The sequence below is a fragment of the Callorhinus ursinus genome, unplaced genomic scaffold (genome assembly GCF_003265705.2).
Source record: "Callorhinus ursinus isolate GAN/ISIS: 27379988/994484 unplaced genomic scaffold, GSC_fseal_2.0 scaffold89, whole genome shotgun sequence".
In the NCBI taxonomy this organism is placed as follows: domain Eukaryota; kingdom Metazoa; phylum Chordata; class Mammalia; order Carnivora; family Otariidae; genus Callorhinus; species Callorhinus ursinus.
In genome coordinates, this window is record NW_027397151.1 from 1,942,798 (window position 1) to 1,961,147 (window position 18,350).

The following is an 18,350-nucleotide window of genomic DNA, read 5'->3' on the forward strand; positions in this document are numbered from 1 at the left end:
CTAAGCTGATTTCTGACTAGTACAAGCACAAGCCTTTGAATAAGACTGACTCACACGATGAAAAACTTGCTCCCTTTCCAATTTGCTTTTGATCCTGATGACATTCAAGAGGAAGGCCCCGGTCCCAGCACATCTTGAGAACACTCTGATACTTGCTCCTGGCTTCCCTTGTAAACAGGTCCCGGGCAGCCCTCAGGCTCTGAGTGTGGACAATTTGCAGCCAGCCATCAACTGCTTTCTTCACCTGACACTGGTCTTACAATCAGCTTCTATCGGTCACCAACAATACCAGCTTTCCAACTGTGAGCTAATATAAAGTCGCCTCTTAAAATAAACATATTTATATTAAGGATGAGTCACTGATGGGAAATGTTAGCTAAATAACAAGTGCTGGTCGGATATGACCGGGGCCCCGAGGGTGGTGAGTGTGGAGGGGGGGCACAGAACCCTCATCCAGTCGGTGGCTTGGGGTTTGGTGGATGGACCCTGAACATGGGATTCCTGGGAATCTGCTTAGGTTGGAGTTCATGCTTCGAGTGCTTTGTTCAAGTCTGTGCGGCGTCACAGCGAACCTCCAACCAGTCAGGCCGAGCAAGGGCAGGCGGTGCTCTGGGAAGCTCCCCATCTGGGGGTGGGCATTGAGGTCAGAGGTCAGAGTCTCCGAGTCTGAGACTCTCGGATGCTTCTGCCTCCTGAGGTCGGGGGGTTTCCCCAGCAAGCAATTCTGTGACACCTGTTGGGTGCCTACGTTGAACTGCATTCTGACACCAGCTGCTGGAGAGCATGTCCATCCACAGGGAAGGGCTCGGTTCCACAAGGCAGCTCCCACTCAGACCGCCCATGGAAAGTCCAGGTTGTCACCCATGCTCCCGACCGACGGGCTGTAAATGGGAGGTTCCCATGACCCTCTGGTAGAGTTCAGTCATTGCTAGAGTAGCCCAGAAAATGTTTACTCCATAGATTATCAGTTTTTTATAAAGAATATAACTCTGAACAGCCAGATGGGAAAGATGCACAGGACAAGGAGCTTCCATGGCCCCTCCCACCTTCCCACCCCCTCAGCACGCCAGCCTCCCTGCACCTCCGCAGGTCCACCCACCTAAAGCTCCCCAAACCTTGGCCTTTGGGGTTCTATGGAAGCTCCATCACTGAGACATGATTGATTAAATCGTTGGTCACTGGCCACTGGCGACTGACTCAAACTCCAGGCCCTCCCTCGACCCAGCATTTTGGGCGTGGGGCTGAACGTGGGCGCCTCTAATCCCAGGGTTGGTTCCCCCAGCAATGGCCACCAGCCCCCTTCCTCAGGGGACTTTCCAAAAGTCACGTCATTAACATAACAAAAGACCACTCCTGCGCTCTCAACTCTCGGGAAATTCCAAAGGTTTTAGGGGCTGGGCTTGGGGAGGAAGAGACCAACACAGGCTTCCTGTTGCCAATCACCACATCTCACGCATGGCCTGCCACCGGCGTGGGTTTGTGTCCTGTCACCGTGGGCGTGGTGTGTGTGGTGGGGCGTCTGATGTGGGCCCCCCTGCTTTGTTCTGCTCCGTCTCTGCAGTTTATTTGATTATTATTATTTTTAAAGATCTTATTTATCTATTTGAGTGAGAGATATGTGAAAGAGAGAGAGCACAAGCAGGGGGAGCAGCAGAGGGAGAGGGAGAAGCAGACTCCCTGCTGAGCAGGAGCCCGATGCGGGGCTCGATCCCGGGACCCTGGGATCATGACCTGAGCCAAAGGCAGACGCTTAACGACTGAGCCACCCAGGCGCCCCCGGTCTCTGCATTTTAAACACACACCTGGCTTCCCACTTGAGCAGAGTGGGAAACAAAACAGGCTAATCAGTCCGAGGAAAGGAAGCAGCCCCTTAAGGATGCCCCACTGACCCTCATTTCCACCGAGCAGGGTGAGACGGGCCACAGTGCATGGGGGACTACTTTTAATGGGATTCTCACCATCATTTTGTCAAATTATTGTCCAGATTGGTTGCAATTTTCTTCAAAGGGAAGAGAGAAATGCTAGTTGATGGCCTGGATTATTGAAATAACAAATTTGTAAAATGAGTAATTCCCTTCTCCCTGGGAAAGCACCTTGTGGTGGGGGCTGGGAGCAGGTGCACTGAAGGAGCCCACCGGAGGAGCCCATCCGAGGGCCTCCAAAGTGCCGGATTTGGGGTCACAGCCTCAGTCCCAAGATTTCCAGCTTCTCACCAGTACCCTCATCCACCATCACAAACACACTGTCTTTCCACCCTCCAGAGTCTTGGTCATAGTTGGAAAAGAATGTGAGCAGAGAAAGGTGTCAGAGGTCAAAGGCCAGGCCCCAAGTCGCCACCCTGCCTCCTTCCATCAGCACGGGCGAGATGACCCGCGTCCAACAGGACCGGCTTCCCTAGAGGACGTGACTGCCCTCCTGATCTTTCTCTGTCTTGTGTCATCTCATTACTGAAAAGGTTCAGACGCCAAGTGCAGACTGTCCCTCGCTCTCCCACCCTGACAACCCCCCCACCCCCCCCCCACTGACCTGCCAGATCCCGGAGGAGAGGGCGCACTGAGCCGAGACCCTCCCCAGCCAGCAGGAGGGGTCTCCACTTACCCGCACGAGCTGCTGTGGGAAGGGCCCGCGGGAATTTTCCGGCACGTTGATCGGTGGGATGACCCAGTCACGTTTCTGTCTCCTCAGCCCGTTGGCGTTCCGCTGCTGGGGCCACGGCAACAGCATGTCGCTGGGAGGCTGAGAGGCGTCCAGAGCAGCACTCTGCTTCCCTTTCTGCGGCGTTAGCCCGAAGAGGGGAGAGAAGAGCCAAAGAGGTCTGGTTAAGTTTTGTGCAGAGGAAAAGGCATCTGTTCAGAGAATCTGTTCTGTTCTCCATCAACAGAGAAAGACTGGATGATGCTCGGGGAAGCGGCTAAATGTTAGGGGAAAAAATCTAGCAAGACACCCATGTCACAAAATGGATTGCAGAATTGCGTGGTGGGGGAAAGAAAACTTAAAACAGAAGAATACATCCTAGGGTGAACCAGAGCTTTTAAATCCCTGAAGAATGGAGGGAAAAAGTCACAAAGGAAAATGCATTTAAGTTTTAAAACACTTATTTATGAAAACATATCCTAAAAGCAGTTGATGAATTTGGCAAACATGATTTGCAACAAATCTGTCAAAGGGTTAACAGTCTCACTATATAAAGAGTTCTTGCAAATCAATAAAAAATAAATCTTTTTGATAACGGGAAAGGACCTGAATAGAAATTAGCAGCAAAACAAAAACCAGTAGATTTATTAAAAATGTACACATCTCCCTATAATCAAATAATGCAAATTGAAGTAATAAATCCTCTTCACCTATCAAACTGACAAGACTAAACAAATGGATCCTCAGGACTGGAGAGTGTGTCGTGTTGTCAGGAGAAGTGATGGTGGAGGGTGTGGGACCTGGCGTTCAGCAAGTATTTATGTGCATCCAAAGGTTCACTGACTCCAGGCAAGTTGCTTCATCTCTCTGAACTCCAGCTGCTTTTTTTAATAAAATAGGGCTGGTAACAACAGCACTAAATTCACAGGGTTGCTATGGCAATTACACTGATGAGAGCCCCTGCCTATCGGGCAGCCACTGGGACTGGATGCTGATGGGGCCCACCACTGCTGGGTGCTGACCACAACCCTCGGCAAGCTGTGGGCCAGTGACCCTCCAGACCCTCAAAAATCGTCCTCGTGGGCGCCTGGGTGGCTCAGTTGGTTAAGCGACTGCCTTCAGCTCAGGTCATGATCCTGGAGTCCCGGGATCGAGTCCCACATCGGGCTCCCTGCTCAGCGGGGAGTCTGCTTCTCCCTCTGACCCTCCCCCCTCTCGTGCTCTCTATCTCTCATTCTCTCTCTCTCAAATAAATAAATAAAAATTAAAAAAAAAAATCGTCCTCGATGCCAACTGTACGTCAACGAAAAAAACAAAAATATCCTGGCTTTTGACCCAATAGCTCCACAGCTGTCCCAAAGAAACTATATGTAAATGAAAATCTCCCTATAAACATGTTCATTGCAGATGTTTTTATAATAATATTATGCATATATAAAATAATAAAAATATCAGGAAAAAACCTCTGGAGATCCGATAGCAGGAAATACTAGTTAAATGCATTATGCTGTGTTCATATCTTGGGAGATTACACAGTCATGGAAAGCTACTCTTTGAAGACTAGGATACGGAGAACTGTCCATAAAATAATGGTGAGTGGAGAATGACACCAAAGTGTACACGTAACCAAATCTCCATTTTTTTTTTAAGGACAGAGAAAAGATTGGAAGGAAATACATCAAAATGTCAACTGTGGTTTTCTCTGATCACCAGTGACCTTTACGCTATTTTATTTTACTTTATTCCTTTTACCTTTCTATATTTCTGACTGTTACAATGTATATGACTTTCTATAATTAAAGGAGCCAGCAGACCCCCATGGACAAGCACGGCACCTGTGCAGACCTCCGCATACACGGACGGCACCCGCGCAGACCCCCAGGGACACGCTGCACTTCAGAACTCCCATGGCAGAGAGAGCCCTGGATGGGGACAGCCCACGGCACCTGGCTACAGTCTACACCACTCCAATCATGGCAGGTCCCACTCTGCCTGAGCTCCAGGTTCATCCAGCAAGATGGCCCCAGGTGGTCTTACCATTGCCCTCTGTGGACAGAGAAACTTGCCCACTCCTTTTTGCAAAAGGGCTGCATAGAAATAAGTTACAAACAGACAAAACTGCCTACGTGATGAAAAAATAAAATCTCATATCAGCCCCAAATGCCCGAATCAATGGGAAAACCCATCTGGACAAGCCCCACTGGGAGGAGAGAGCCCTGCTGGGACCTTCCCCCCCAGGGTCCCAGCTGTCTCAGGGCCTCGAGCTCCTGCAGTCAGGTGTTTGGAGAAAACCAAAAGCCTTTGCTAGGCCACTGTTGCCCTACATCAGAAGGGAGCCATGCAGGGTGCGCGTATCCCGGTGGCAGATCCCTGCGCATATGCATATCCCCGTGGCCTTGATGTCTACACAACGTGACATGATACCAACTTCTGTTCAAGTCAAGCTAACAGGTGCTGTGACTCATCTTCAGCCTCCAACGGTGACACAACGATGGGGTCACATCTCGTTTCCTCAATGAGCTTCACAGAACGACATTTAGGACAGTCCTGGCTGCGCACTGTCCCCTCACGCCAGGGCACAGACAACCGCCTTCCCCCGCCTCCGTGAGTAGCTGATGCCTCGGGGCACTGAGCATTCCACGTGGTCTCTGCCTAGACCGCCGCCCCCTCACTGATTCAGTAGGAAGTGTCCCTCAACCCCACTTTACTAGGGAGGCAGAGGGGGAGCTCAGAGAGGCTAAGTAATTTCCGAAGGTCACACAGCTCAGCAGGGAGAGGCAGGATTTGAATGCCGGGAGTCAGACCTTGAGGCCAGAGCATCTGGCTGAGTGCCACCCCTCATGGCCGGGTCTCTGTGCCCCCTTTGCACGTCCTCAAATTACCTGTGCGGAGGGCTGGGCACAAATCATTATTGCCATTGAAGACACAAGAACTGCCTGCAGTCTGTGTGACTGAGCCTCTGGGGGACAGATGTGTTCCACTCTCCTGTCTGGGGACTCCCCACCCACAGGTAACTAGTTCACCTGTCCCCAGGTACCTGCCCCAGGAGAAGGGGCTGGGTTAGTGTCTGCCTGAGGGCAGCCAGCCAGACTTGGGAGCCTTGCGTGAGAAGACGGAGCCCTGGTCACAAGCACAGCCTCGGGGAGGGGGTGCTGGTCATGTGTGGCTTCCCCCGATGCCTCCCCCAGCGATGGTGCAGACAGCACAGGTGTCCCCCTACCCCCCGGTAATGCTCAGAGACCAGCAGACGCTCACCTGAGCTCCCTGCATTTCAGGCTCAGGACTGTAAACGTTTTCATAAAGCCGTTTTTGTTTTTTTTTTTGAACTGCTTTATCTTCATTTGCTTAGGATGAGCCTGCATGGTGTTAATTTCCCTAGTGTTGTTTAAATAAATTGCACATATTTGCCACTATTTTAAAGCTGTGAGACACACGTAATAACAAAATCTGGCGAAAATCAATGCCAGACCCGTGCAGCCTTGGCCTGGAAGACGCACCCGCTTCTCGGGGGAAGAGACATCCATGTGGGTTATTGGTTACCCCAGTGGATCCAGCAGGTCATTTTGAATGTACCGCAACCCCGGGCTCACTCAGAATGTGGCACCTAACACTGATGCACAATTATACTGATTTTAAGCAATGTTCCCATTATTTATAAATATTCCGTATTTCCTAACGGATGACACCTTCTCGTTCCCGGTGTCTTCCTGAATTCTGTATTGCTGAGTAAATGCTGGCTGAGAGCTGGAGGACGGTATGAACGTGGCCTCTGTGCTCCTGTAGCTAACAACTGTGTGTGCAGGTGCGTGCAGGTGTGTGCACGTGTATTGCAGGTGTGTGCAGGTGAGTGCAGGTGTATGCAGGTGTGTGCAGGTGCGTGCAGGTGTGTGCACGTGTATTGCAGGTGTGTGCAGGTGAGTGCAGGTGTATGCAGGTGTGTGCAGGTGAGTGCAGGTGTGTGCACGGGTATGCAGGTGTGTGCAGGTGTGTGCACGTGCGTGCAGGTGTATGCAGGTGTGTGCAGGTGCATGCACGTGTATGCAGGTGTGTGCACACACAGGTGCATAAGGCGCATGTGCACATACATGTGTGTGCAGATATGTGTGCCTGTGTGTCTATATGTGCACATGCACGTACACATCCACCAAAAGCCTGGCATCGTGACAGGTTAGCCGAAACCCATCACTGGGTCATTACAGACAGCTCAGCCAAGCCAGAGGTCTCGTTACTGGGGGTGGGGGGTCAGCGAGAGTCTTGGCTGCTGCACTGGCCTCTGGATCCCACCAAGTTCACAAGAGCAGATCGACAGGACAGAGAGCCCCAGGGAAATCACCTGGTCCGGCTGTCCTCTTACAGGGTATCTAAGAAGATATGGTTAAGAGGTTAACTTCCTGGAACTTGCAGACCCCTTCACGAGAAAGCTCCACAGAACCCCCCAGCCTCAGCATGGCCAGATCCAGGCTCTGCTGTCCACACAGAGGCCGGGCTGCACCCTGGCCTGTGCCCCTGCTCCTAACCCCCCATGAAGTTTGCCCCTGGATGCACTCCCCTTCCTGGTGCCCTTACTGCTCGCCAGGGCTCAGATCCCATGTCCCAGCTTCTGGCAGCCTCCCCACCGGACTCCCGGGAACCCCTGTGTACACAGCAGCTGGGGCAAGCTTCCCAGAGTGCTGCCTGTGCCCTCAAGTCCCAGAGCAGGTCAGCTCAGGCCCCAGAGGCCTCGGATCTTCATGTCGCCCTGCCCTGGGGGCAGGACAACTCCTGCCCTGCCCTGGGGGCCGGGGCATTCTCTTGGCCCCAAACCGTGGGCGCTGCCTGGCCTGGTAGGTTGTAGGGCCTCAGGGCCACCCACCTGGCGCAGAGCAAATGCAGTGGACAGACCTAAATGTCGGTTCCACACGTTTCCTAAGCACCAAAAAACAAGTGACCCTCAGCCTCCACCCTTAAGTGCTCGTGTGGAGTGGCAGGTCACGAACCCCGATGAGTGATGGCCGTCCGGGTCGCGGGGGAGCCACGGGCCCAGGTTCTCTGCGATTTAGTCCTCAGGACGGCCACTCTCTCCACAGGGCAGTGATCAGCACAGAGCCAGGACCAGGCAGGGTTCAAACTGGCACCCAGGTATATGCAGTTCAACCCATCTGGGGGATATTTTACCCGCGCAGGACGCCGAGGGGTGAACAGGAGTGTGTTGTTGGGGGCAATGAGGCTGGGAGGGAACGGCTAAGGGCGGACCAGAAGCAGGACAGCAGGGGTGCCTCCGACACCAGGCAGAGCGCAAGGGCTGTTTGGGGCCTAGAAGAAGAGTGGGCTGGAGGGGCAGCCACCCAGGGTCGGCAGGGCTGCTCGCCATTGGCCCCATCAGTCTTTGTTTTGCCCTCCGCACCCCAAGCCTTGGTTCCTCTTCTGTGAACTGAGGAGGCCCTTACCGGGGGGTAGTGCGGCTGATAAGGTGATGTCCAGGGCTTTGGGCAGATGGCTGGGGGTTTCAGCCCCATTGTCAGGTTCGTGGTGGGGAGAAGAAGCCTAAGAAGAGTCCCTCTGGATGGGGTTCTGCAGGCTGGACTGGATTCTCAGGGCTGCAGAGAGGAGAGGGTAGTGGGGGCTCTAGCCAGGACACCTGGGGGTGATGGCCTGGCCTGGAACGAGCCCCAGGTGTTCAGAGGGACAGGTTTGAGGGCAGGTGGGCTTAGGGGTGTCCTCTAACCTTACAGCCCAGGTAAGGAAACCGAGGCACAAGGAAGAGAAGGAATTTGTCCAAATTGCCTGGCTAGTGGGGGAGGGGCTGAGCCACGGGTGGTGGGTGGGGAGCTGTGGGACAGCCCAGGTGAAGCAGAGTGAGCACAGGTGGGTGCCTGATCCAGCCCAGGGAGGACACATGCGCCCCTTTCTGGAAGCTTGAGGCAGGGTTTGGGGTCCTCTCTGGCCACGGGCAGGCGTGAGTCCATCCTGGCAGTCGAACTTGGCATTCCCCCTGGCCATGGTGGCCTCCCCAAGAAGGGCAGGGCACGACCTCTGGCTGCAGGAGGGATGGGCTCTCTGCCCCTGGATTAGGGTACAGGGGTGTGTGGGGGGGCCCACAAGTCCCCTTACTACCTCGGGCTTCTGGTCTCCCTGGCCACACGGGTGCAGCCCCACCTGCCTTCCCTGCCTGCCTCCCACCCCACCCCTTCCCTCCCTCCCCTCTGTCCATCTGTCATGCCCTGGCTACCCGTGAGCTGGTCCCTCCCTGGACACAGTCTAGGTGCCCGGGTGCCCCAGACACAGCCCACCCTGCCCAGCGCACCGATGGGGGTATTTCCCCAAAGGGGCAGATGAAGGGCGTGGAGCCTGGCCTCTCTGAGGTGCAGACCATACAGAGGCCAGACTCTCACCTGTGAAGCCCTGAATCTGTTTCTTAATCAGCTTTTATTTACAAAGTGTGTCTCGTTTCAGATCGCCTCTCTCCGCCGAGTCTTAATCAGTTGGAGTTATTCCGTGGATGGTGCTCCAGGACAGCTAATAGCCGAGGGGACTTCCTCAGGCCGGGGTCCCAGTGCGGGGGGTGGGACCTCGGGTGCGACTCTCACTGCCTCTGGGCCTGTCTCCCCACTCTCGGGTCTGGATGAGCTCCTCGCTTTGGGGCCACCTGGACAGCTGGGCTGTGGGCAGTGGGCTGAGGCACCAGCCCCGAGCATCTGCTTCACTCCACTTGGGGAAGGGTAATCCTGCTGCTGGGCGGGAGTCTGGACGCCGGCTTCACAAGGACAGAGTAGCAGCCCGTGCTTGCGCAGGCTGTCGGGCTGGGCCCTTTGCAGACCCTCTATGGCTCCTGGGGGCCTGAGGGACCCAAGACAGGTGGCCTTAAGGTCCTTCCAGACTTCTCATTTGGCCCTGGCAGGTGACTCCTGGCCGGCTCTCTGGGATAACATAAGGAAGCCCTTGCACTCAGCACACGGGCTGTTCTTTTAGGGAAAGAGGTGGGAGGTAAGGGACCCGAGAACAGAAGGACAAAACACCGACAACAGCCATCCGTCTCACCGAGACCAAGGCCCCCGATCCACAGGCAAGCTGCATGTTGAACGCAGCCATCAGGTCCACCTGACGCCCAGCCCGTCCCAGCCTGCACCCCAACAGCCATCTGCTGGCGCTGTCCCCAGGCTGGCTTCCCCCCGGTGCCCCCTCGCTCGGCACATTATTTCCCTAAGATCCCGGCAGCTTTGGGCCGCCCGGTCTTGCTCTCCGTGTACCAGAGGATTGTTCTCTGTGTCTGATTATGAGTGTAATTGAGTGTGACTTCCAGGTGAGGTCTTCAGGGACTCCGCAAGATGAGGAAGAAGCTGGGTTCCTTCCCTCCATTATCAATTCACCAGTGAAAGATGAATAATGCAAAACTGACCCAAGGCAGGATTTAAATTGTCTTTTTTTTTTTTTTTGAAAAAGGGGGAAAAAAAAAAGAAAAGGAAAATAGTGTCAGGGGAAGGCTATAACCATGCACCTCCTCCAATCTACATGCAAAAAGTTATAATTCATCATATTTTCTATTATCTAACCATTCACCTGTTAGGGACACAATTATTAAGAGCCAAGTGTGAGCTCTAGCTGTTAAGTAAATGGGCTGACTCATAAAACATCAGAGGTGGGGCGCCTGGGCGGCTCAGTTGGTTGAGCGACTGCCTTTGGCACAGGTCACAATCCTGGAGTCCCCGGGATCAAGTCCCGCATCTGGCTCCCTGCTCAGCGGGGAGTCTGCTTCTCCCTCTGACCCTCCCCCCTCTCATGCTCTCTCTCTCTCATTCTCTGTCTCTCAAATAAATAAATAAAAAATCTTAAAAAACAAACAAACAAACAAACATCAGAGGTTTACCTTCACAAGTAAACAAGGGAACATAAATAATCAGGAGTCTGCCTTCAATACAGAAGCTCCAGATGTCTTCCCTGGGGTGCCTTCCCCGCCATCTTGGTTTGAGGTGGGCATCAGTGGGTTAGTGGGTGAATGTGTCCCTAGCTCCTTGTGATAGGGATGCAGATGGCAGGCCCTGCTGCACCCCTTCCTGACCCAACCTATCAGGCTCTGCAGGGTGGGGCCCAGCGGTCTGCATGGTGGGCATTCTCGCGGGGGCGTGGGGGTCAAGCACCAGCTCCATGGTGCTGTAGACGTGGATACAAATGCCTCACGGATGCATGGGGACACTAGAGAAAGGGCAGCGTGTGGGCAAGGCCCAGCGAAGAATGTCGTGAATAGACAGGCTGAGGGGGGAGCAGGGGGGGTGGGGCCGGGACTGCGTTCCCACGCACAGGCCATTAGACGTGGGGCACTGGCTGCTTCTGCAAAGTGCGGTGGTTCAAGGGAGCCTCAGCTGTTCTCCCGAGGGGAAGCTCAGAGTCAGTCCCCTCAGGAGGCAGAACAAATATGGAAATGGCTTCAGAATGCCCACCGCTTTCCAGATCCCAAGGAGCACATTTCTAAGACCCCGAAGATGGGGTCACAGATGACAGCCTGCCGCCCCGTCAGGCCATCCCACGCCGTACTCAGGTCCTGGGCTGACCTGCTGGACACTTCCTCAGCACCCCAAATTCCCTCTACTTTCGAGGAAATGTCATGGGCATGAATCCATCTGATTTGATAGAAGAATTTATGGAAAAAATTTCAAGTTAGTTCCCCGTGGAACATGCCACGTGGGCGCCGTGTCCACTGATGTTCAAAGCTTCTTCTTAACCAAGGGGCTGAGGGGGGGGATGTTTCACGATGCACACCGCCCCCCCCCCCCCCCCTGTCCTTCCCCTGAGCCAGCGCCGCCTAATTTCTCTGATGGGCGGTGCAGCCCTGCAGACCCCTGATGCCCAGACGTGGCTTCCTCAGGGGCGGGAGCCTGAGGCTGTGATCCGCTCAGTATATAACAGGAAGGAACGGGTTCTAAGTTCCCTGATGGTACCTGCTCTCCCACCCTCCAGGCTGGGCCGTGCACACGCCCTTCTCTGTGTGGTCACCACGTGCGGCTGAGAGCCGGGCACGCCAGCCTCCGGGGATAGGGTCACCTGACCCGCAGGATGGAAGGTTCTGGGAGCCCTGGTGAGGCCGCAAGCTTCTTTTTTCCCACTTGCACAAAGAAAGAAGCCCCTCCCGCTCATGACACTGGAGCAGGCGCCAGGGACTGCCGCCGGCACCTCTTTCCCTTTAGGCAGCCTGCCTCTGCCAGGGTCCAGCGCGGGCCCCGCAGGCCACACAGCGTGACCACAGACCCGTTGACATCTCATCTGCCCGTTCTTGTATGGCCCTAACCTTGGGGTAAGTGGCCAATCTCAGACGTAAAAACACGGCGTAGGGCCCAGTGTTCCAAGATCACGGATGGTACAGGGTCTGTGGTCAGGGGACGCGCCATCCTGCACCGCATACGGGCACTGCCCGCGATGGGACAGGGGTGGTGAGGGTTTATTCCCGGAACACGAGTGTCAGCTATGCCCCTCCTCTGTCTCTTCCTGTTCTCACTGCGTCCTTACGCCCACGGGTCACAGGTGCTTCCAGAGAGGAAATAACGTGCCCCGTCCCCCAATGTCAGACCCGCCACCGATTTTCACGGAGGATAATCAGATTCCTAAAAACAAAAGAGGCACTAAAGTCTGTCCTGACAGTTCATTCCTCTACGTCCTACTTCCCTTTCAATATGCATTTGAAAAATAGTACATTTTGTTTGCCTGCAAGCATGTATATTAAAATATTTAACTAGGCTGGTATCTGCAGCCTTCTGGCTGGTTTCCATGGTAGCTAGGGACGGACAGCGTAAAATGGTATTTAACAAACACAAAATAAAACAAGAGAGAAACATCTCGTTCTTTAGCAAATAGAACATGCGAGCCATTCTAGATAAACATTTGCATGAGTTTGGATCTGACAGGTGCTGAATGGATTTTCCTGCATCCACAAGCCACTGAGCAGACGCAGGTGTGACCTCCCCCCTTCCCTCTCTCCAGAGCTAAGGTATTTCTGACCTCAGATCTCTTCTAGGAAGGGGAGGTCATTTTGCAAATTCCCGTGGAAATCGTACAAAGAAAGGTCTCCTGAGTGGAAGGGTATGGTTACTCCCTCGTGTATGTATTTGGGAGGAAAGTCTTAGTCGCTCACTCACGTCCAGGGCACTTAGGGAGGGAGGGGCTGGTGCAGTCCTCGCTCACATCTGGGCAGGTGGAGGCCCTGGCAGGTGCAGCGAGCGGCCCAGGTCCTGCAGCTGCGGCTGGGGGGCCGGGGCCTGAACTCACTCGCCCCTCTCTGCCCTGCGGCTGGTCAGGGTGAGCGCCAACACAGAGGGTGGTCCCGACACCCCCTCCCACCTGGGGCCAAGCAGGCAGACCGAGGTCCGGAAGCTGTGAGCAGCCCCGGTGGAAAGAGTTCAGTTGTGGCTGCTCACTTACCAGTGTAAGTGAGTAAGGGGCACTCTTACCAGTCGGGATCATGTGGTTGGGAAGGTGCCATGCTGTTCCTACTGGTGTCAAAACCACATTTCTCTTGATGAATCCCTCAGAGCTCTCCGCTTGTCCCCGTCAGCCTTGTCTCCCTCCATAGTAAAGACGCGGGACGGCCCAGCACCCAGGCGCCGGCAGGACGGGGTGCATCCCGCAGGGCAGCTGTGCGTGTAGGTGGCACACTCGTGGGCCATGATGAGGATCACCATCCATGCACAGAAGGGCAGGACGGGAGACCCCACCACGTCCAGACAGGGCCCTGCATGCGGCGTGTGCGTGTGTGCGTGTGTGCACATGCCCAGCCAGGCTGCTCAGCCGGCCCGGCCTCCCCAGCTCGCTGAGCACCCCCAAGGCCCCAGCAGTTGAATGCCTGTCTCCAGACCACTGCCTCTGCAGCTGCCGACATTCGGAAGGAGATCATTCTCCTGGGTGGCCTCCTGTGCATCTGTAGGGCATCCCTGGGCCTCACCCCCTTGATGCCAGAAACCCCCCTACATCCCCCGGTTGTGACAACCCAGTGTCCTTAGGCTTCTCTGAACACCCTGGTGGAGAACTTGCTCAAGAGAACCAAGAAAATTATGTTTGGTTGGAAACATTTCAAACGAAATTACTCTTCATTTTACAAAGAAAAAATACAATCACAGTAAAAAAATTTTTTTTTCTAAATTAAATTAGCGAGTTAAGCCAAACTGTGTTACTTTTTCCTGGAGTTGTTAGCAGTGGGACTGAATGAGTCTTTTACGCTGGTGTCAATTAGTAAGAAAAACGGTCAGTTTCGTCAGCATTGATGGCTCTGGAAGGCCTCGAAGAGGATGTGATCAGGGTCTGCCTGAGAGCCTTAACTCAACCAGACTTCAGTCACGTTTCCTTCTGGAAGGCGCCGGGGACGTTCGGCCTCACAGGCCACTCCTGCTGCCCACTGAGGACGTGGGGCTCACGGGGCGGGCTCTAGGCCTGCCAGCGCCCCTGACCTTGCTGAGGGTTCTCCTTAAGTCAGAACACGCCCATGACCACCTTCCTGTTGTTTCCACAAACATCTTCAGGAATAAGAAGACTTTTATATTTAACCGAATATCCAGTGGGAGCCAGGGCCTTGCGCAGAACCACAAACCTGTGTTGGTCTGGAAACCTGGTTTGATTTTCACCAGACACACCTACAGGAGGGCGGCCTGGATGCCCCGCACCTCCCGCTTCCCAAGGGGGTGTCCACAAGGCCCCCGTGTGCTGACTCGAACACGCACACACCCGCCAGCCCCCATCACGAGCTACAGGTCTCGGGGGCAGGTGAGTAACGCACCCACCGGCACGCGCACGTCTGCGGGGTGCACAGCTCGTGCGCGCTTGTGCCGTCTCAGCTCACTGGACCCCCAGGAGGCCGCGCACAGAGAAGCGTCCCCCAGGGCTGCCTGCCCTGCACCCCCGGCCAGATTCGGTTGGGCTGAGGTGGGATTTCACCTGAGGACAGGAGAAGCTGGGGCTGGAGAAGGCCTCTGTCTGGAACACTGGCTCCTTCTCTGATTTTAGGCCTCGGACCAGAGGTCACCTTCTTGACCCCTGAACACAGCAGCAGCCTCTGCCCTTTGCTCAGGCCCCCTTCCTAATTCCCAGTGGTGCCCCTACATTGTAAAGCGGAGCCAGGTGTCCGGCGGGGACACAGCAATGCTCAGTCGTTACTCCCCCAGGGAACCAAGAGAGTGACTTTGGGGCCTTTCTGACTCATGGGACCCCAGGATCCTCAGAGGGTGCCCCGTCTGTCATGCCTGCACTCGAGATCTTGCTCCTGGAGACAGAGTAGGACCCGGGCAGCCTGTGTCCTGCGGCAACATCCCCGGAAGCTTCCTTGCCCGGCACTGACGGTCTTGCTCATCACTTTGGTCTCCACGCTGCTGTGCCAATCACCAGCAAGCACCCATGGGTTCTCCTTTGCTCCTGCCCCATCAACAGGCCGGGGCAGCATCCCCCCCGGGACAGGCTGGGCGGGGTCATGAGGCTTCTCCCTGGGCCTCTGCAGATAACCCTTTACCTCCGCTCTGCAAAAGGGCTGACCCAGGCCCCCGGGTGTTCATGGCCGTTTGCAGCCTGAAACAGCATCCATGTTTGACCTTTGCGCTGGGAACATCCTGCTCACCCCGGGCCGGGAGAGTCAGACTCAGGTGGACAGGTCAGCCCTAGCCCCAGGGCTGTCGCCCCAAACCGGAGACAGACAAAGAAGCCAAGATGCACCTTCGACCAATCAGAACCCCCACTCGTGCCCTTCATGCCAACACACAGTTAAAAGCCGCTGTGAGTTTGAGGCATTTGCTCTTCTCTTGAGATCCAGCGGAGGGGGGGCACTGACCGGGCGGTGGCCATGACCTCAGCCTCGGGAAAGGGAACAGCCTCCTGCCCAGCAATGTGTGGGGGTCCCTGATGCGGAGGGACATACGGCTTCTCCCCCTGGTGCCCACAGTGCGGTGTGTACCTGCGGCAGTCCCCGCGTGTGCCAGCGCTGTCGGACCCCGTGTGAGCGCGGAGGGCGTTAATGCTCATTAAAGCAGCCCCTGGCCTCCCCCACGGAGGACGGGAGTGCCCATGCTGTCTACACCTGGCCGACGGCTGTTGTTAGTTTTGAGGGGTTGCTGCTTCTTGGTGGCACTGAGGCCACCCGTCTTCCGGAAAGGGATAAAAGAACCGTCTTGGTACTTTCTCAAGTCCCACACTCCATCCCTCGGGCAGCACCTAATGGCCTTCTGGGTGCTTTTCCCGAGGTGACACCTCATGTGGAAAGCCCCAGGTGGTCGCCTTCAGTGAACGTCTCCATGATGTCAGGCTTCAGGCAGGCGCACCGGCCCTCTGGCGCTCACGCGGGGCCTTTCCTGCCTTGGCCGGCCTCACCTCTCCGGTGGACAGGTGGACGGCAGGCCCTCTCCAGTCCCCTGTCCGGTGACCAGCCTGGGAGACCTTGGTGATAGCAGTGATGGGCTCCTGCCCACTCCCAGGATGGAGGGGTGACGGACTGTGGGGACGGGGGGAGGGGCAGACCGTGAGACGGAGTGGGGGACGGAGCGCGGGGAGGGAGGCCGAGGGACCACAGCCCTAAAGCATAGAGGTCTTGGCCAGACTTGTCCTCACTGTTCTGGGGACCCGAGCAGCTGTATGAAGCGGACTTGAGGGTGTCTGGAGCAGGACCCCGGCTCGGGACTCCCACCCTGCCTTTCGGGGGGCAGGGGGGCTTCACGGGGTCTATCCGCACCCCGCTCAGCTGGCGGGCGAGGCCACACCCCTGGTGAGAGCGTGTCCTGTGGTCACTGAACCAAAGCACCACAGCCTGGGGGGCGTTGACAGCAGACATTATTGTCCCTGTTCTGGAGGCCAGAAGTCCGAGGTCAAGGTGTGTTGGCAGGGTCAGTTCCTTCCGAGGGCCGTGGGGGAGAGTCTGCTCTAGGCCTCTCTCGGGGACGCGGGTGGCCGCCCATCTCGGGCGCTCCTTGGCTTGTAGAAGCCTCCCCCTGCTCTCTGCCTTCCCCTTGGCAGAGTTCCGTCTACCTGCGCATCCGTGCCCGGATTTCCCCCTTTTCATGCTCCCGTCCGCTTGCGAGTATGTCTGCTGAAGCCCACTTACAAATACAGTCCCATTCCAAGTGACGGTGTGTTCGGACCCCAACACAGCTTCTCGGGGGGACGCTTTCAGCCCGTCTGAGTGCGGAAGTCGAAACCGCGCGGGGAGCCCGGTGGGTACAGGCCGCAGGGCCCAGCCGGGCCTGGGTGCCGCTCAGCCGAGTGTGTCCTTCATAAACACTGACGCGCGCCTTACGAACTGGGATTCGTTTCATAAACAACAGTTTCTCTTTTGCAATCTATACCCACAGGTCCCATTGCCACTTTCCAGTGAGAGCGCAGCCCGTCAGTGGACAGCCGAGCGCGAAACTTTATCTTCAGTGTTTACTGTTAGGCCAGAATATTGCTCTGATTCCTCGGGGGTGATCCAGCGCTCCTGTGGGAAATATGTGACCTCATTTGCATTTTCTAATTGAATTGCTATCAGCTTTCCTGCAAGACTGCACAAAAAAAAGTTATTCCAGATTCCAACACGGCTGGTGTTACCCACAGAAAGGCTGCCTTTGAGTCGTTGCTAAGAGAGGAGAAGGAAAGGGGAAAACTTGCCAGATTTTTATGGTTCATCTCACTGGGGAGCCGTCAGTTTCGTCCAGCTCCATCAAGTCGCCAAAACACTGGGCCGGGAGGCTGCACTTGGAGAAACCTGGGCGCAAGGGAAATGGGACTCATGGAACTGGGAAATTAGGGGGTCCCTGCACGCTGCTCCTTGGGGGATTTGCTTCAAAGCTCCTTTTGGCAAGAGCTTCCTGGGACTTTCCATCTTGCACACTGCTCCCTTGGAAAGGGTGCTTTGTGTGTCTAGGACCTCCTGTCAGCTGCACCCCTGCTCACTGTGTCCCCATCTGAACTCCCACCCTCCTCAAACTCAGCCGGGACGCCCTCAGCATGCATTAAAAAAAAATCCCACCCAAAATTGATTTTGGGGGTGGGGTGGGGTGGGCTAAGGGTCATTTCACCTTTTTTCTTTAAGGACACCTCATTGGTCCAGCATCATTTACTGAAAAGACAGTCCTTCCTCCACGATCCTAGGTAGGGCTTGGCAAAGTTTTTGTTAAGGGGTCAGATAGTTAAGTAGTTTAGGCATTGAAGGCCGAGATGTGAAAGCGAGGATATTAATGTAGATACTTACACAACCACTTAAAAATATAGAAACCATTCTTAGCTTGCAGGCCATCAAAAGGTAGGTGGCAGGTCAGATCTGGCTGCGGGCTCTAGTGTGTGACCTTGGCCCCGGAGTGCTAATCTTATAAAAATCAAGTGCTTGCACCATGAGCCTTTGACAAGGTTTATCAGACTGGATATGTGAAGTGGGTGACTTCTGGTGTATAAAAGTTATACCTCCGTGAAGATGATTTTTAAGAAAAACATTAAATGTTTTTTCTGTGCTTGTCATTCTGCTCCATTGCCTGTCTGATCACCTTTGCTCCTAAACCACCTCATTTTAATTACTGTAGTTCAGTGGATCTCAAATGGGGGCGGTTTTGTCCCCGGGAGCATTTTGCAAAGACTGGAGAGAGCTTTGGTTGCAACAGGGGTGGTGGGGGTGGCACTGGCGTCTAGGGGTGGGGGCCGGGGATGTTGCTGGACCTCCTACAGCATGCAGGACAGCCTACCCCACCGTGGAGAATGATTCAGCCCAAACGCCAGCATGCCGAGGTCAAGAAACTGCTCTGGTTTGCTCA

At 55.1% G+C, this 18,350-nt stretch overlaps 1 protein-coding gene across 2 annotated transcripts in view; it reads right to left on the reverse strand.

Moving 5' to 3' along the window:
* CDH4 (cadherin 4) overlaps nt 1–18,350 on the reverse strand; it is a 543,804-nt gene that overhangs the window by 127,694 nt on the left and 397,760 nt on the right. For both annotated transcript variants that reach the window (XM_073888320.1, XM_025865074.2), the window contains exon 4: nt 2,599–2,772. In XM_073888320.1, the coding sequence (XP_073744421.1) occupies nt 2,599–2,772 (174 nt within the window). The remainder of the gene's footprint in view (nt 1–2,598; nt 2,773–18,350) is intronic.